General features: G+C 54.8%; 1 protein-coding gene across 6 annotated transcripts in view; it reads right to left on the bottom strand.

Moving 5' to 3' along the window:
- The window catches only part of TET3 (tet methylcytosine dioxygenase 3), a 105,485-nt gene extending 85,844 nt beyond the window's left edge, over nt 1–19,641 (bottom strand). The window contains exons 1-3 of one of the 6 annotated variants that reach the window (XM_019442087.2): nt 19,516–19,641; nt 16,728–17,460; nt 2,645–2,701 (exon numbers count right to left, since the gene is read on the bottom strand). In XM_019442087.2, the coding sequence (XP_019297632.2) occupies nt 2,645–2,701; nt 16,728–17,030 (360 nt within the window). In that variant the 5' untranslated portion in view covers nt 17,031–17,460; nt 19,516–19,641. Of the gene's footprint in view, nt 1–2,644; nt 2,702–3,014; nt 3,136–16,727; nt 17,461–17,778; nt 17,896–18,300; nt 18,519–19,076; nt 19,189–19,515 lie in introns of those variants that run through there. The other 5 variants (XM_019442106.2, XM_053890836.1, XM_019442114.2 and 2 more) reach the window with 5 other exon arrangements.

Here is a 19,641-nt window from a genome sequence, read left to right as displayed (position 1 = left end):
ATAACGTACTAGCCAGTTAAATGACAAACTGCGTTTATCAAGCTCAACTCTATGCCTGTGAGAGGCATCACTTACACACACCCTACATCATGGATATTCCTGAAACTCTGGCGGGACTGAACGCACAGCAGATGAGCACATTCCCACCTCCTGCTGCATACCATTCACCCATGAAGTTTACCCATCTCACACCCATACTATGGGAGCACAGACTCTGACATGTGACACCCCCTCGTCCCATGTCCCAGAGTCTTGGCCTGAACTCAGAATGAGCTCACACACCAGACACATCTTCCTACACCACAACCTGCTGAGGGAAGAGGATCTGATAAGACTGCCTCATCTGGGTATGTGGGACCGCACCCAACTGGCCACCTAAGAAAACTCCATGTGGGGGAAAGGCAGCACCAGGAAAGGGGCTGGCAGGCGGGTGGTCAGATCTGAGTGCTTTCTGGCAATGCCCAAGCCGAGCCAAGAGGAGGCTAGGATTCTCAGACAGACGACTCAACAATAAAAACAAGCACAGACACAATCTCAGAACTTTAAAAACCGAGCCAGCTCAGGCCCTGCTCTGAGAAGAGGGAAGGAGGAAGACGTGTTTGAAAGGCTTCCTCTGCTTTTGCAAGTAGCCTCTGCCGCATGCCCACAACACCAAAGGTTGAGGTATTAGGCTGGGAGCTTCCAGCAGCACTGCAGGGCCAGCAGAATGCAGGCAGGGAGAAACGGAGAACACACTTGGAAAGAGCTGAAGAGAAGCCATCACTAGGCAGGAGGGGGGTGCTTCGGGGAGTAAACAAACCTGCCAGCAGTCCTTCCTCCCAGCAGAGAGGGAAGCTCTGGCTGACAAGGCCGGAGACACAGAGGAAGGAGGGAGCTGCCCCCTGCCCTGAGCCCATCTGTCCTCATCCCCTTGTCCTGTTTTCCCCAGGGTGGGGGGAAGAACAGGTGCACTCCATGATCTCTGTGCCCACAGCCCTCAATAGGACACACGGTGATTACAGCTCCCCCAGTCAGCAGTGGGAGGCCAGGGAAGGAAGCGGAGGTGGAACCGGGGGTTCTGCTCCGGAGAAGAGAGCGAGTGAGCTCACAGCTCTCTCCTCCCCACCCACAGCACCGCCAGTATCAACCACCCTCTGCTTGCTTCAGGGGCCACCCACTACTCCCAGCCTCACCAAGACATGCCCAGCTCCCCAGGGGAGCTAATGCCACCTGGCTCTTCTTCTTCCCCCAGAACAGGTTTCAGAAGCAAAATTTATGCCCTCCCCTAAGCACTTCCTTGCCTCAAGTTCCTTGGGAGGAGTCCAGGGAACCACCCTGGCTCCTGATCCACCCGGCAGCCTCACCCAGGAGCCCCCATCCCACGTGGGGAAGCAGAGCCCCTCCCTGCCAGCGTCCCCACCCAGGCAGTGAGGCGGCAGGGTGCCACTTCCAGCACCTCCACAGAGCTTCCCACAGCTTTCCCAGGAAGTGGGAGGAGGATTTCCAGGGACCAAAGTCTAAAAGCGTCCAGGGACTACAGCAGCTCGCCTACCTGCTACCCAAGCAACCTGATTCCCCCAGCTCCCCATAGGCTCCATGGGCCAAAGGGGAAAGAAGAGCTGAGCCAGGGGCAGGGACAGGATCCCTCCCTCCCAGGAGAAGTCCCCTCCATACTGCTCCTGCCCAGCACTCCTTCCCCAGCCTCTCTGCTTGGACTTGAGAGGCAGCCACATGAAACTGCCTCCTGCTCAGTTTTCTCCACCCTGGGCCAGCAGAGGATACTGCTGAGTAATCCCAAACACTCAGCGGGTCCCTGGCCCTGAAAAGAGGGGCAAAGCCCAGGGAAACCTACTGATCCTGGTCCTTGCCAATCTGAGAGGAACATCTGTATTCCCTAGTAATGGCTGATACCCCCACCAGATTCTGCCCTGCCCCAAATACCCGAGTCCTGGCCCTCAGGCGATCACATGGAGAAGCTCAATGCCCCCTTCTCTGCTTCCCACGCACCTGGTAACATTCCCTTCCCAGTCCCCCAGACACCAATCTGCACAGAGTAACAGCCGCCCGCCGGATTCCCAGTCATGATATTGCATCAGCCCCCACCCTACCCAAAATATCCTCACCCCCACCACCTCCTCTCATCTCCAGCCATCTCCATGGTGACAGCAGCATGACTAATGACACCCTATCAGCTTCAGACACAGAAGCACAATCCCCCCTCCCCCTGAACCCCCCCCCCCCCCCCCGGGATTTCTGCAGGTTGGATGCTAACCAACCCAGCAGCGCCAGGGACATTCTCGAGAGATTTCCAGAGGCCAGGGTGGGGAGTGGGTTGCATGTCTTAAAAAAAAAAAAAAAAAAAAACAGTTCAACAAACCCAATCCCAACTGCACCCAAACCATCCAGCTGAGAAAGCAAAAAGAATCCAAACAAAACCCACACAGGCCTGAGAATTCATTGGTCGCCCACACCCCCGCCACCCCTCCCCCTCAGCTGCTGCTACACACACAGTGGGAGATTAAGGGATCACCAGAGGAGACCCTTTATTTTTATCCAATCCAGTCAAACACTTCACCCCCACCACACACACACACACACACACACACACACACACACGCACGCACGCGTGTGCGCGCGCGCGCGCGCACGCACACACACAAGGTACCTTGACAGCAGCCCCTTGTCCCCACGGCCCGGCTCCTTCACCAGCCTTTATTTCCACCTGCAAAAGAAGCCAGAGAGACTGATGAGCCCGGCTGACACCAGCAAAGAAGCAAAGTCCTTCTGCTGCACACCCCCAGCACCACTGCAGGGGAAGGAGGAGAATGGGAGGGAGGGGGCCTCGGAAAGAAAGGATAGCAGGGACCATCTTCCTGCCTCCAGCTGCCGCCCAGACTCTCGGTGGATCTGCTCATTCGCCTTCCTGTGTTTTTGTTTTCATTTCTCCTCTTTCCACCCTCCAGAGATCCAGGAGGGCACTGCCCCTCCTCCTGCGTCCTGTCTGGCCTCGTCCCTCCCCGCCCTGCCCGCTCTACCTCGGCCGGCCTCCTCTGGTGCATCGGCCGGCGGGCCTCCCATTATCCCCGCCGGAGCACACGGAGGGAGGCACTGCAGAGGAGGCGGCGGCCAGCTGCCGGCTTGGCTCCCCTCCCCGCCGCCGGCGAGGCTTGTGTGGAGGGGGCGGCGCGCTCGCCAGCCAATCCCCGTGGCCCGACGGGCGGGGGCAGGGCCGCCGGGGGCTGGACCTGCCCAGCCGGGAGGCGGGGGCGCCGCCAAGGGTGCCGCGGAGCTGCGCTGGCTGCTGCCCAGGCCTGCCGCCGCCGCTCCCAGGCCTGCCGGGGATCCCGGGGCACCCCACTTCCTCCCGAGTAGGGGACCCTGAAGGTAATACCCAGGGCGTCTCCTGCATCTCCGGGGTCAGAGATAACAGACTGCGCCTGAGGTCGAGCTGGGGCGCACTGGTGGGATTCCCCCTCCAGCCACTCTCTAAGCCCAGGAACACTAGCACACTGCCTCATCCCGGCGGCAGCCAGGCCGGTGCCAGGTGCTAGGAGAAGAGAGCCGGAGGAGTGACAGCCTCTGCAATCTTCCAAGAAGAAGAAGAAAGCCTTGGCACTATGAACCTTTACCCCATTTTTGCAGATGAGGAAACAAGGCAAGGCAAGTAAAGGAACTTACCCAAGGTGACAATAGCTAGAACACAGCAGGGTTGGGACTCCAAGCCAGGTTCATCTGGCTCTAAAGACCAGACTCTTAACCCTTAAACAGTCCTCCTCCTCCCTCCCTCTAGCGCCCACCTCAGAAAATAGACTTCTTGAAGCCCACCCACACTGCCTGTGGCTCAGACTCATGGAGTCAGCCTTGCCCTCCCCATACACACCAACACCCACAGCTCACCCTAGATCACTCATCCCTCATGCCTGAACATACCCCACCCCATCCAGACAGCCTCCTCCACCACTACCACCACTAGGATGTTTCCTCCTCTCTCAGAAAGGTCATGGATGAAGGTGGCCCTCCAGGCCCCAGAGCCTCCCCAGACCTCAGGACTTTCTATCCCCAGAAAAGGCTGAGGAGGGGAGGTGACCCAGACCCAGAAAACTCTGGCCTCCAGTTCCTGGACTCTGAGCCTTTGAAGCCTACAACACCCTGGAGACTAAAAGGGCAGCAGGAGAACAGAATGGGGAGAGCAAAGTCTTACAAACCACTCCTGGATTTAATTTCCTGGGTATCCCTGAGCACACCCTGCTTCACCCTATCTCCTCCCTGTAGCTGAACACCCCAAAGTTTCCACCTCCTGGGAAGGGGACTGCCACAGACTCTGGTGCTCACACATCTGGTTCGGTTCACAGCTCCATCACGACCTAGCTGCAGCACCTTGGTGCTGTTACTTTACCTGTCTTAGCCTCACTTTGCTCTTCTGTAAAATGGAACTACAAACAGTAGCTAACTCATGCGCGGCCAGGATTCTATGAAGAAATGCAGCTGCTACTTCTTGAGAATCTTACAGATGAAGAAGCTGAGGTCACAGAGGAGAAGTGACTGGTAGGACTAGTTAGGATCTGTGAAAGCCCCTGTTTCAGTGATGTGTTCTGCTATCCGCTCCACCAGAGATGCCCAACTGCTGCGCCCTCCACGGGGCCCCAAGGAGATACTCAGAATGGGATGAGAGAGAGCAAAGCTGGCCTCTGGTGAGGAGACTCCAAAGAGGCACTGCACTGGGGCCTCACCCCTGGGGATAAAGGGCAGCCCTCATGGGCTCCTCCCCAAGGCAGGTAACAAGGTAAAGGCAAGGAGCAGTGTCCTGAGCCATGGCTCAAGATGGAAAACGGCTTCTGCGCCCCGTAGCTCTTACCTTGGCCAAGTCAAGTGAAGTCCTTCCTTTATTCTGGTCCCCAGAACCCCTGGCCCGCCCACCCACACCATACACAGTCTGCTGCTGAATAAGAGTGACTAACACTGCTTGGACAGTAACAATTAATACTGTTGCTGCTGCGGCTGCCACAGTTTATCAAGCCCCTGCTACGTCCCAGGCCCTGTGCCAATTACGCTGTAGGAGCATCTCATTGGACTTATTCCACACACAACCTCATCTTTAACGGAGAAGCAGACTTAGAGAAGTTACTTGCCCATCAACACACAGCTGGTGGGCAGTGAGCTAGAATTCCAATCTATGCTTTTCTCAGTCCAGTTCTTTAATCCCTCTCTCTGCCAATCCTGGGGAAATGCAAAAAGGGATAGGGTCATTTGAACCTAACCACTTCCCTTCAAACTATGGGTCTGAGAATTGTAATGTTTTTCATGCCTCAGAGACTTCTTGAAGCTGCTCCTTGACTCAGTTCCCCTCCCCTTCTCCACCCTCCCCCCACCCCCCGGCCTGGTGCAAGGCTTCATCCAACTGTCACCTCCCTCTGAGGCTTTCCCAGTTCATCTAGCTTCTGTGAGTATGCCCCATTCCTCCAGGGGCCTCACAGCACAGTGCACAGCTTTCCTCCAGCACCAGTCACAACCAAGTGCAGTTATTTATTTACACGGCGGTCTTCCCCACGTGGGCGGGGGCCCTGTCTTCCCCACTTTACTAGGCTCTGCACAGAGCTGGAATGTGCTGAGCTGACTTTCTAGGCAAGGAGGGAGGAGAGACAGGGGGTTGGGCACTGAAATGGAGATGCCACTCTCCTGGTTGACCTTCCCTTTGAGGTCCCCAAGGATCAGAGGGACACCTGCTCTCATGGGAGGGCAGGACCTGCTAGAACTAAACTACAGCTGAGTCTCAGCCAGCACATATCTTCCTCACCAGCCTGCAAGAGCCATTTGGACTGCTTGACCCCCACTCCCACCCCACTGCTAACTCAGTCCTACCCCACCCACAGGTCCTGGCCCACCCCCCAGCAGCCTGCAGATACTCTAGAATAGCCCAGAGTCCCAGAGGCAGTCCACCTGCTCCCATCCCATCTCTGTCCCACACTGGAATGCCAGGGCTCTAAGGAGTCACAAAGGTGCATGCTCCCAGCAGAGACACGCGCCATACCCCCACAATACAATCAACTATCTCCCATCTCTATTGGCCTTTCTACATTTTGGTCTTCTCAGGGACTAACCCAGAGGTACTTGGGACCCCTGGGGACTGAGGGTTCCTCCCCACTTTCTATCATGACCCCAGTCCCACTATACTCCCAGCAAGAGGAATGGGGCTACAGCCCTCCCCACTGGGGAGAGGCAGATGGATTCACTCACTCTCAGAACACACAAATTACCCAATACTGAGAATCTCAGGAACACGGATACCCACAGGCCGGAAACCACACTGATACACAAAGACTAGGGAATGGGGACACATCCAGACATAGATTCAGGAGCCTGTACAGGAACATCAAACAAACATCAACCTTATTGGAGGGCCCCATACTTGGAACATGATGTATCATCTCTTACTTAATCCTCAAAACAAACCAGGGAAACAGGAGTTATTCATGCCCATTCTAAAGATAAGAAAAATCAGTTTACAGGATGGCCAAGCACCTTGCCTAAGGTCACACAGTGAGAGAATGACTGAGCAGGGCTCTTGCCACCCCTTCACTTGCAGTGATACAGTTGGGGCTGCTCTGTGTAGTTCTATGATTTTCGTATCAACTTACCTCTTCTAGAGTTGGCAGGAGGTAGACAGACTTCTCTGGCATAGCCGTGTCCTGAATGAGGTCATTCCCCACAAAGCTTTCCTTTAAAGCTCAGTTCAAGACCCACTTCCTCCAGGAAGCCTTCTAGGGTTACCCCAGTCCTCTGCCAGCTGACAGCACTTCTAATGTTTCTCATTTGACACTTGCTACCGATATTTCTCCCTCTGGGTGTCCTGCCTCCTCAACCAGAATGGTTGGAGTCGTGACTTCCCCAAGCCCCTGAGGGGTTTTGCGCACACTGAAGGCACCTGGAGTCAACTGTGGGGGAGTCACACCCTCGTTTCCTTCCCTCTCCATCACACAAAGGATCCTGCCAAAGAAACCCAATACCCCCTCCACCTTCAGAGCCTATGTTTGAAGTCCCCGGTGTCCACGCATCAATTTCCACCCAAGTAATTGCAGCCCATCACACACATCATCCCCTATATTTGAAACTCTTTGCGGTTGTCATGGGAACTGCCTTTGCCTTCATTCACTGATCAGGCCTCACAATTAGCTTTGGCAGCGGAAGTCTGTGTCAACAGCAATCACAAGGAAGAGGAGGAGGAGGAGATGGAGTGTGCAGTGTGCGGAGGAGAAGGAGAGGAGGAGAAAAGGTGCTTCTGGAGATGCAGCGAAACAAACTGAACCCATGCACCCAGCAATGTCCGAGGGAATACTATCAGAACAGCCAACAACCCCACCACAAGTTTCCATACTAACAAACAGAATGCACCTGCCCCCTCCCCCACCCCAGCTAACAGGTAGCAGCTGTAGCTCTGCCCACACCCTGCCCGCCCTCCTAGATGCTTGTGAGAAAGTCTTGCAGTCTACGAGCCGCATCTGGGTTCCCCCACCCCAAATACAACAGCCTTGGGCCACCAAATGTTCCAGGATCCAGGCAAACAACACGGACCTTAAGAGGTGGTTGAGAGGTGGGACAGGAATGCCGAGTGGTTTAGAAACCTGTGGATAGCGCCCGTGGAAGACTTCCAAGAGGAATTAACACAAAGCGCGTCTTACCTTTCACCCGGAGGACCTGGGAACACCCTCAGGTGGCCCCTTGCTGTCTGTCCGCAGCCTTCCACACCCTGCCACCAGCCATGAGCATTCAAGAAGCATCTCTACACACCTCAAGCTCAGGGACAATGCTCCCTTTCTCCCTTCCTCCTGGAAGCCCCCTTGTCCTTCACATATCGCTACACTGAAACTCTCAGAATCTGTCCCTTCCCCTCCCCACTGAGCCCAAAGGTAAGTAAGGCTCATCTCTGCCTTGGAGGCGTCCCTCTCTTATAGCCCTGACACACCGTACTGTAATTATTTGTTTCCATGCTTGTCTCCCTCCCCAGACTGTGAGCTCATTAAGGACGGAGTAAGCGCTACCTCCTCTTTACCCGCAGCTGAGGCTCCAAGCGCGCGCGTGCCTTGCGCACAGCCAGTCCCAGGCAATTCTCTGAATCAGGCTGGGAAGGCAGCTCGCAGGTCTACAACTCAAAGCAGAGGACATCCTGCCCATCCCCCCACCACTGAAAACTGTGGCCGATGCCAGAGAGAGGAATTGCCCTCCCCCTCGCACTGGGGACGCTGTGAGGCCCGGGACCAAGGAAACATTCTGGGAAGGTGCCTCTCCTCCTTGTCCTAGCACTTAGCTCTTCCCAACACCCCACTCCTTACTGGGGCATGAATCCTTACCCTTGAAGAGCAGAGCAATCAATAAAAAGAGAAAAGTCAAGAGCAAGCTGCTCAGGGTCCTTCCTGCACGAATGGCTCAGAAGTGGAACAGAATCTAGTCCAGTGCCTCAGTATTCGTTTTTGACCCGGCACCTCCACACCCTTCCTGAGGCTTCCTCTGGCAGTAATGAGGAGGGGTGGGGGCCTATGGGGCACAGTGCAGTCTGGCACATACCCCCAAATGACTCTGCCCACTATAATTTCCCTTCCATGTGGAAAATCCAGAATTGCTGCCCGACCAGCAGTGATAGGTACACTACTCTGTCCACGGACTCCCTGACGGGTATGGGGAGGTAGGGCATACTGCACTTGGCTCTTGTACAGGTCAGAGCCAGCAGTGCAGGAAGATCTTGTGCAACCTGAAGCAAGCAGGCAACCCCCAGACCTGGGGTCACCGGAAGGCCAGCCAGTCACCCTACAATGAGCTGCCTGCCCGCTTTCTTTTCTCCCTCCCTCAAAGACCAATACAAACTTAGGTTATCAGATTTCTTATGCAAATGCCAGGAGACAAGGCCACAGAGGGGTGTGTCCACTCCAGGTGTGCCAGCAGCCTCCACCCTGCACGGCCACACTCAGGTAGAGGCCCACGCAGCAGCCCTGAACGCCTCTCCCTGGAACAGCCAGCTGAGCTGCAGCACAGCTCAAGGAAGATGAAGAGGTGCCTTTCCTTTCTAACACCTCTCTTCCTGAGCATCTGCCCTCAACCCACAAGGGAGCTGCAAAGAAGTGATGGGAAGGAGGGCGTGGAAGTAGTGACAACTCCTGAGACCCCTGATGTGGTCTTCCAACTCGCCTGGTCCCCACACTGCCTTCTCCAGAATGAGAGGCTCAACGCTGAGAGGAGACAACAGGCTCAGGGCTAGATGTAAACATGGACAAGGTCCACCAAGGCCGCTGGTCAAGACTGTGGGCGTTAGAGACCACTTCTCCCTAGGGAGCTTCAGAGACAGCCTTTGATGGGGGAGCCCCACCACATTTCTATTGTTATTCTTTCCCCATGGCAGGTAAATAAAACATGGCCCATGCCCTCAAGGAGAAGCAATGAGCTTCAGCGTATGTTAGAAGCCAGGAAAAGCACTATTCATTTCCACACCCTTGACCACTTACCTTAGGGTGGGGACAGGGATCCCAATCCAAAATATCCTTCTGAGAGCAGACAACAGAAACCACGCTTTCCTCAACCCAGATACAGATTTCAGTGAGGGCTCAGAGATCACAGGGAAACTCCATGTTCGATAGAACTTCTCATAGTAATGGAAATATATCTTGTGCTGTCCCATACCCAAGACACTAGCCACTGAAAAGTAGCTAGTGCAACTGAGTTACTGAATTTAATGTTATTTCATTTTAATTAAAATTTAAACAGCCACACATGGCTAATGAATACTATACTGGACAGCTCAGGTAGGGCATATTTCTTAAATTTGGGGAGGCCATGAATACTACTGAGAATCTGCACAAAATCACTGACCCTCTCCCCTGAAGAAACACACCCCTCTACAGTCACATACCAATTGGCAGAAAGTTTCAGAAAGTTCACACTCTATTCCAACCTAGGTCTGCGATTAGGTCTGCGATTGTCTAGATCTTGACCAAAAACTTTTACGGCCTAAGAGAGGTGTTTCTTCTGCAATGTAGTTGTCTAAGGAATACAAAAACAGACCTGATGTTATACTCTACGGTCTTAGCAAGAGACACCAAACATAGAAGTCCCACCTGATACAGAAAGTCCTCATAAAACCCCTGCCAGTCAATACCCAGCCTCTACCCAGACGTGTACAGGTACAGGTACAGGAAATGCACTCCTCTCTCAGGCCTGGCTCTCCACTTCTGGAATAGCTGTAAATGTTACATGATTCTTTTGTCTTTTATCTCTTTTTTTTTTCCAATTAAGTTCTATGCCCAAAGTAGGGCTTGAACTCATGACCCCGTGATCAAGAGTCATATGTTCCAACGACTGAGCCAGCAAGGTGCCCCTAGACGATTCTTTTTTTTCTAACATAGGTTCAATATCCCTGCTTATAACTTCCACGCACTTCCAAAAGTTCTGCACACCCCTCTACACATAGAAATTCACTCCCTCTTTCACATAAGACTTACCTTAGCATTCCTCATTTCCAAGCGGCAGAGCCATTTCCTTCAGTCATCCTGCATGTGGCCACTCTGACAGATCGAGATAGGCTGTCAACAACTCTTTTAGAGTTTCAGCTCTTCTTACTTGCTAGGAAACCAGGGTTCCTTGCTTGTGCATTTTCTCTTTTTAAACAAGCACAATACCCTAGATGTACCCTGATTACATTCCATCAAGTTTGGTTGGAGCCCATTGCTCTAAACTGCCCCAATCTCCTTAACCCCTTGTTCTACCATTCAACTTAATACCTGCACTGCCACCATAAGCACGCCACCCCACCCACCTATCTATCTGACACACCTACTACTCCCTACCTACATCTTCTGAAGACGGTACACATGCCTTCTCCTCCATAAGTCTCCAGACCCTCCCATAAGACCCAAGGTTCTATAAACACACGTCTCCTCTTCACAACCACCACCAACTACTACTCTCTCATGGGCTCCAAGATTCTGAGTCAGGCTGCTTAGCAGCAGACATCTTCTGAGAGCCCTTTCCTGACTATTCTAACACACACACACACACACACACACACACACACACACACACACACTTAAAGGGTTTTATTGATAACTCACTAGACTACAAAATAATGGGCACCAGAAGAACAAGAATAAACCTGAAGTAAATCTCAAGAGGATCTTGTCTCCCTGGCCTGCAGGTAAAGAAATGGATTAGTCATCTTCCTTATTCTTGTTGGCAACTGGAGTTCTCTACCTGTTCATCAAGACTGACTTCTGCCCCTTCTCCAACTCCATCCCCTTCTCCCAGTCACAGAGGCGCTGCAGATCAGCTCCTCAAACTCTCATGGACATACAAATCACCTGGGAATCTGGTAAAAGTACAGATTCTGATTCAGGAGGTCCTAGATAGGGCCCAAGACTCTGCATTTCTAACAAGCTCCCAGGCAATGTCCATGCTGCTGGTCCACTGATCAGCAAAGGAGGATGTATGGTCGTTCACATACTCTAAGACTCAGGCAAGCACTCTGCAGAAGAGCCCAGGTCGGTGCCCATAACCTCAGTCTCTCAACTGCATCAGAGAATTTCCACTCTAACTAAACACCAGATACACCTGGGGTGCCCCAGCCCAACTGGGTTCACCACAGACCAGTTAAATCAATCCCTGGGAGTGGGACCCAGGGGATCACAATGTGGAATCCCTGATCCACGTGGTTGATAAAAAGATTGAACGCGCAGTTACCCCAGTGCCCTCTCTTCAGGATGACTTTAAATCAAAAACCGACCCTCTGATCTGTCCAAGAAGCTGCAGGAGATACCATCATTTATTTGCAGAAATCCAGATTTATTAATTTGGCTGAACTGCTTTATAGAAAGCCAAAGGGACACCCCCACCTCCCAAGGCTCATCACTTGCCTTTCTAGTCTCCCAAACCATCTTTCTAATAATCTGCTCTAGAGCTGTCCAAAATTAACGTCAAGCTTATGCGTTTATCGTTTCCAAAATCTCTTTGAAAAATTGGACTTTTTGCCTGTCTCTGATCTTTTAGTCCTCTTTCAACCATCATAACTGCATAAAAATTGGCATTCTGTGAGCATATGTGAAGGTGTTCGGCAGGGAGTGAATGGCTCAGACTCAGGTTAAGGCAGCTGGCTGGCCCTCCTTTCCTAACCACATACGCTGCGGTCTTTCCCCAGCTCACTCCTCCCAACACGACAGGGGCCCAGTGGCTGCTCTCTGTCACCAGCTATGTACCCGAAGTTGTAAGCCTACACTTCCTTCTCATGCTCGCCGGGAATATATAAAAGACGTTTATTGTCTTGAGTATTTTCCACCAGCCTCAGCACATTCTGGCCACTGTACTTCCTGACACTCCTCTTAAGGGGTCAGGCCACTCCTCAATCTGCCTTCCGTGACACACACCCCCTTTCCACATAAGGAGCATGGTCTTCCACCATCTGCGCTCACACAACAGCAGCCCATGTAGCCACACAGATGGCTCAGTTCTCCCACAGTCCCATCACCTTCCTCCTTGGGGCACCATTCAGGACTGTTCTGTCAGCATTTCCTTTTTAAAGAGCAATCCCATCCTTCCAGCTAACTTCCCTTTTAGTCTATGGGCCTGGGGTTAAAAACTCTTTGCATTTGAAAGATGATTTCTGAAGTCTGTGGTAAATGCCGCTCCTTGCCCAGTCTTCACTCTGGCTTCACAAAGGGGGAAGATGGGGTTCCTTTCTCTAAAGAATTTCATCACTTCTATCTTACCAATTACTTCTCCCTTTTGCTGGTGGGAACTGGTGCCAGCCTGAAAGCATCCCTCCCCACAGCCTCTGTCTTCAGGAACACTGGACTACCGACAGGAAAGGCAAGAATCGGTAGATACTCTGGTATTGTTGAGAGATCCCCAATTTTGAGGTATCTTGTCTCAAAACGGCAATAGAGAGCTGTTTCAGCCACTAAATCCACTTGGCTGAGAGCTAGATGGTGTTTTCACACTATATATATTCCCATTTCTCTTCATTTTTCACCCACAATGTTCTCAGTCATGCTTCCAACCTTCCACACACGTTTTTCCAAACAGGGTTTGTTTGCTTTTTCCATAGTTATTCTCCTACCCTTCCTATCAGGTGCTCACCCATGAGCAATTTCTCAGTCAGGCCCAAGAAGGCCCAAGAAGGCCCAAGACCACAGCAGCTCCTTGCTCCTGGGTGTCTAACCTCCTTCCTCAGCAGAGAGGCTGGCAAATTCTTCCCTCCTTCTGCCTGGCTCCATGGTTCTTTTATAAGCAAGCTAGTAGATGTCTTGAGATAAACACCTAATTTGTATTATATCTTTACAATTACGACTTAGAGATGAATGCAAAATCATTTATGTGTGAAGGTACCACACTGTTTCTGTTTCTTCACCCGTCTCCACCCCCGCAGAGTTGAGGCTAATTCCCAGCCATCTTCCCTAGATGTTCTAGGAATGTGTTGTCACTGCCTTTTGATTACCTACTATGTGCCAGACACTATGCATATTTTAATCTCCATTAATCCTCACAACAACCCTGCAGAGAAAAGTTACCCCATCTGACGAATGAGAAACCAACGCTCAAGACAGTAAGCAGCACAAGGCTTACTTTGGGGTCTGAGGCCTACTTTGTCTCCATACCCACCACGTCCTATCTTCTAATTAGACATCTTCTTTGTGCTACAAGCCACCACTCAGGTGAAAAGAATGTGAAGTCTAACAGTCTCAGACATCAGCCTAGGATCTAAATTCTTCCTGCCACTAGAAAGGAAGACCACGGTACAGGAATAAACCACTTGAAGGTGTTTACCTCACTTTTGGTCCCAGAGAAGCAGTCACCTGGTTCTGGTGGGAGGGCCCTTCCCTGGGAACTGTTTCTAGTCTTAAAATGCTGAACTTCTTTTCTGAGTGAAGGGGCTCCACAGCACCTCCCCCTTCACACACACGCTGCAAAAAAGAGTGAGGAGCAGAGAAACCCAAGATAACGTTCCCCCTTACAGAATGACACAAAGCAGTTGTCAGCTCAAAAAAGCAGGGGGAGGTGGAGACAGGCTGGAGGGAAAAGGTGCCTAGAAGAGGAAATGCCAGGGAGCAGGGATGCAAGGAGATGGACTGGTTCTGAGGAGACTCCTGGATGCTGTGTCTTGTCCCACCTGAAGAATCGGGGCCAAATTCTAAAGTCCTATACCTGAGCCGGGGGAAAAAAAAAACCCACTCTGATGCCAGTAACATGTCTCCCCTTTTCCCAACCTCCCCAGTCCTGGGACTCTCCTGTGACATGGTGACATGGCTGCTCTGATCTAATGGTTAAGGTCCCAGCAGTCCCCCTGGGGCTGGTTCTCTCGGACTCACTCAGGCAGAGCCTCTCGGGGCATTTCTTGGCTCCGCGACTACGCCAGAGATACATTCATTAAATGCAGTGTAGCCTGGACAGTGGTTCCCCTGCTTTCGGCTTTCACGGACCAATAAAAAAAGTTGTGGATGTAGACACTAGTTACCATTTTATATTTTACCAAGTAAAGATTTAAAAAAAAAATAGATTTACTTTCTACCAACACCTTCGAATTGTAAAAGATACTGCATTTTGAGCATCAGTTAGAAAGGCCCTATCCTTAAAACAAGTCAAAAATAGTTTTAAGAAAAAAGTTCACTTCATTGTCCCCTTTCCACGGTTTCTCTAGAAACCAAAGAACTTTGTTGCGGGCCAGCGCTGGTCTATACACCAGTGTGTAGTCCTTCTGTCTTGGGACACCACGGGCCACCAGCCACAGACCCTGGTGGCTGAGATGGGCAGCCATCACCGACGAGCTCTACATGGATATGGATCTCTCAGCAGGGCTGTGTCTAAGCCTCAGCCAACCCAGATCCCTGTATCTTAACCATGATCACCAAGCAGCCCAGGTCAGCAGCTTATGCAGGAGGATGACAGGACACTGGCCTCACTCCCTGCCCCTTTCACTCAGATGTGCGCATCAGTGCCATAAGAAAATCTTAAACACAGTTCACCATGTCCTCTAGTTCCAGGAACACCCAGTTCAGAAAGCTCAGCCCCCCTACTCCTCGGGTTTGATCACGGGAAGAGTGGAGTGAAACAAAGAGGGTGGCAAGATGGGATGGACGCCTCAAGGAAGCAAGCAGAGGAACCAAGCTTTAAAAGTAGACCGAACAACTCTTCCTTACTCCAAAACACCAGATCTCATGCCCAGGAGTGAAGTCTACCCCTGCTCTTCCCCTGCTCCCTTTCAGAAGTGACCCACAGGGCCCTGGGCCAGCAGGATGCCAACTCCCCACAACACCAGCAACATACAGGGACCAGACACTGTTTCCCAGCTGGGGGGGGTGGGTGAGGGGGAGCTGCACATGTGATCCAGATGTCTGCTTTCATCAGAGACCAGGGAAACAGAGCACAGAGTCTGTGGTCCTGGGCCGCTATATGCAGCTTCCACAGGGAGTGGACAAGAGAAAGTGAAAAGGGGCAGAAGACATCCCAGCAACACCCACTTCCCTGCCCCCAACACTTGGAGCTCTCTTCCCAGCCACAGGACCACAGCCCCACCAAGCTCACGGCACAGCTGGGCGCTCAGCGGACAGGGAAATCCCGAGCGCCAGCCGCCAGCCCATCGAAGCCACAGGTGCCCTAGCCCTCAGAAGCGCGGCGGCTCCCAGCCCAGCTGGAAAGGGCTTCAAAGGCCATCAAGCACAACCCCTCCATTTCCCCGGGGAGAAGACAACCCCGGAGAGGGGGCCTGAGTTGTCTGAGCCCTTGGACAAATCAGTGGCGGAGCACAGGAGCCCTACAGACAGCGCAGGCCTCCGGCTCTGTCCAGCGCCAGTTCCGCTGCCTGGAGCGACCTCAAGCCGCTACACCGCTCTCCCGAGCTGCTCAACTTCGCTCGGCCCTACTTCTGCCAACTCTGCGCTATGGAGGCTGCCACCAACCTCGTGCTGGCAGCCAGCCACCAGAATAGAAGGGAACGATGGCCAGTGCAGGGTCACTACCTCTCTGCTTCCCCCTTTCATTTCGTCCCCACTCCTCCTTTCTTCCCTCCATCCCCCTATTCCAAATGAAGGCAGTACTCTTCCCCGGGCTGGACAGTGTCTCAAAAGCACATCATTCATTCATTCAATTAGTATCTGAGTGCCGACTACACATCAAGGAACTGAGCCAGGTCCTGAGAACACAGAGATAAAGAAAAGTCTTAGACCCCAAGAAGTCCTCAGTCCAGTAGGGAAACCCAAATCATGGGTTGTCATTAAATTTCAAGTTCTAATAGGCTCTCCTGCTTTCTGAAAAAAACGGTGGTACTCGAGAAAAGGTTTAGGAAAAACAAAACATCCCATTCATCAGGGCAGCACAAAAGCACCCTGTCACTCCAAATCTTTCTTTCCAAATCCACCCCTTACCTGACACCATCACTCCCATGCCACCCAAGCATTGGTGTGACCTTGAAATACATCTGAGGCTTCAAGTAGGACACACACACACACACACACACACACACACAAAACAACTTCTAGAAATAAGACTGGGTATGTCCTCCATCAAATGCAAACATCAGAGAGGAGCGTGCTAGCTGGAGACCCCCGCTCCGTGGTTACTCTCTTACAAACTGTCAGCAAGACAGCTCCCACACACGGCCCCAGTGAAAGTTAGGCCAAAAGAATCAGAATGGTAGACTGGGCTTAACCGTCTTCAGCAAGACCCTGTGAGGACAGCACCCTCACGGCAAGGGCAGGGTAGCCAAACAAGGGCCAGCTTACCTCCTTGAGAAGCCCCACTTTTTTCTTCAGCACCTCACACTTGCGCAGTTTGCAGATCTGGTGCGTGCGGCGGTTGGTGCAGCTGGTGCAAGCCCCGCAGTTTTCCAGCCGCCGGCACGGCTCACAAGTACCACACCGTTTTCGTTTCTTTCGCCCATCTCCACCCCCTCGGAGTTGGGGTTCACTGCCGGCCATGGGGAGCCCAGGTCCCTGGAAACCCCCTACCATCACCTGGCCCTGAGGGAAGTCATAAAGACCTGGCAGGTCCGGTTGGACTGCCAGGGGCACCTGAAACTGGCTCATGACGCTGCCAGAGGTAGGGGCATAGGTGCCAGAGTAAAGCCACGGTCCAGCTTCCTGCCTGCCTGCAAAGGCCACCACCAGGTCCTTCTTTCCTAAAACAGTCAAGAGTGTACGCGGGTGAAGGCAAGTAGCTCCAGACTCCAGGATGGGTGCCTCTTCTCAACCCCTCTTCACCTCCTCTGCAGCAGTCTGATAGGGCTCAGCTGGGGGCCACTCTCCCAACTGCTGGGGCCCAGGATCTGGGGCAGGACACCAGCAGCGGTCCCCAGAGAAGGGATCATCTTGACTGGGTGGGTTCTTCACCCTCACCCACCCTGGACCCAGGCATGAGGTGAGCAGGTGAGTGTGTGGTGGGGGCTGGGCAGGGTGAGGAGTTTCTCCTCCTGGTAATTGTCCTCTGGGGTCAGGATGATGGAGAAGGCAGCGCTGCCTAAAAGAGAGACAGAAAGAGGAAGCGCATCACTTGAGGCTCAGGGACAACTTTCACATGTTACCTCTTCCTGCTTCTGGAAGGAGAGAAAATGGGGGAAGAGAAAGGGCTTGCTCAAATGAAGTCCTGCCAGAACCTCTGGCAGGGCGCACCAGCACCCGCTCCCTGCCTGGGGGAGGAGGCCTAGCGCCTGATGGGGTGCTGAGGGAACCTGCTCAACGAATTTAAAGGGGTGGTCAAGGTGAGATGTCTAATAAAGTTGTCCCCCGCCCCACCCCCACGGGCTTGGGAGAGTTTCACCAAAATTCCCACACACACCCCTCACTGGAGGTCGCTAGGGCCTCCCCAAGGGAGCAGAGCTTTCAAAATAAAGTTTGCTGAGAGCTTCACTCAGCGGGGCTGCCCGAGCGCCCCCGGCACGGAAGCGGCCTGGACAGGGGCGCGCCCGGGGTAGCCCGCGCCGGCCGCCCCGCCGCGCCCCCCGCCCGCCGGCCAGACTGGGGAGTGCGGCCCGCTCCGACGAGGGGGCGCGGGGAGGGGGGCGCGCTCCAGCTCGGGCCGGGCCGCGCGCGCGCCGCCGCTCGGGCTCCTTTGTTCTGGGGCCTCGGCCGCTCGGCTCTGGCGGCTCCGCAGCCCCCGCCCCGCCCCGCCGCCCCCGCCCGGCTCCGCTACACTGTGACCCGTAGCACCCCCGCCCCGTCCCCCGCAACAAAGTAGCGCCCCCCCCGGCCGGCCCCCGGGCCGTCCCCTCCCCCATTCCCCCACACACCCCCCCCGGGCCGGGCCCCCCACGCCTCCCCTCCCCCACCCCGGAGCCGGAAAGGCACCGACTGCACCGACCTGCCCGCCGCCTCCGGGGCGGAGCGCACAAAGGGGCAAAGTTTCCCGGCCCGCGCTGCCGCCGCCACCACCGTCGCGGCCGCCGCCGCCGCCTGGGGCGCCCGCCTCACGGAGCGCCTGGCCGGGCCGAGCTGGGCGCGCGGAGCCCCCCGCCCGGGCCGAGGAGGGGACGGCGCAGGAGGAAGGAAGAGGCAGCGGCGGCCGCGGCGGCAGCAGCAGCAATGAAGGCGTCCGCGGGACTCCCCGCCCCCCGCGCGCCGCGGCACGTGCTCGCCCGGGGACTCCCCCGCCCGGGAGGGCGCGCACGTGCGGCCCCGCCGAGCCCCGCCGGCCCCGCCGCCCCCTCCACCGGGCCGGGGGCTGCGCGAGGGGGGAGTTCCCGCGGAGGGGGAGGGGACGGAGCGAGCAGCCTGCGAGCGGGTGGCGGCCGGGCCCGGCTCGGCCGCCGCGCCTTTGCACCTGCAGTACCTCCCCACCCCCGCGTCGGCCCTCCCAGGACCCTGCCGCCCCCTTCAGGCTAGTGGCCCCCGCCCTCCCGCGCTTCTGCAGCCCAGGCGGGCCGCGCGGGGTGGGGCACGCGGACCTCCTAGCCTAGGCCCTCGGCCGAGCCGGCCCCGGTGTCCCCACTTCCTGCCGCTCCCTGCGGGCCCGAGAGGTCTGGGACGGCCCCGGAGCCCCCGGGGGCCCTGAGCTCCGGGCCTGACTGACCCCCCTCTCCCTGCTGCCGCTCGCTCATTCCGAGGCAGGACAATGGGGGACGTCGCGCGTTTGCGTACCGAGTCAGCCTGGCCGGCAAGGAAAGGGTACCCGGGGGCAGAGGCTGCGGGCCGGCTACGGGACACCCTCGCAGGGGTCACGGCCGAGCGCCGTACTCAGGCGGACCCCAGGGCCCTGCCATCGCGAGCCTCCCCCGCGCCGCGCTCGGCTCTTTCGCGTCGAAAACAAAGACTAATCCGATACCCCCGCCCTGCCTCCCAGAGGAGGGGGAACGGGCGCGTCGCGGAGGGTAACGGAGGAGGACAACGTTCAGGAGGGGCTCGGAGAGCCTATGAAGGGGGCCGTGGTGCAACCAAGCCCCATTACCCGGTGCAGACACTTTGAGAAGTCACCCCGGGCTATTTTCCAGGCAGGGGACAAGGGACAAGGCACAAGAATATTTCCAAGTTGCCAAACTGCCCGTTCACTCTGCTGCTTTTTTTTTTTTTTTCCCCTCACCTGTTGTGCAGGCCAAGTTGAAATTCCAGGTTAGATTAATTCAGCTCCACCCATCTGGCCTGACTGCCAGGCTGGTGCCCGCAGCTGCCTTCCACCTACCTGGGTTGCTGGAGAGAAGGGTGGGTC

This window comes from Panthera pardus, unplaced genomic scaffold (assembly GCF_024362965.1).
Source record: "Panthera pardus isolate Hobbes unplaced genomic scaffold, ASM2436296v1 HiC_scaffold_25, whole genome shotgun sequence".
Lineage (NCBI taxonomy): Eukaryota > Metazoa > Chordata > Mammalia > Carnivora > Felidae > Panthera > Panthera pardus.
The sequence above is the reverse complement of the archived record's forward strand: the minus strand, read 5'-3'. Positions and strand labels throughout refer to the sequence as shown.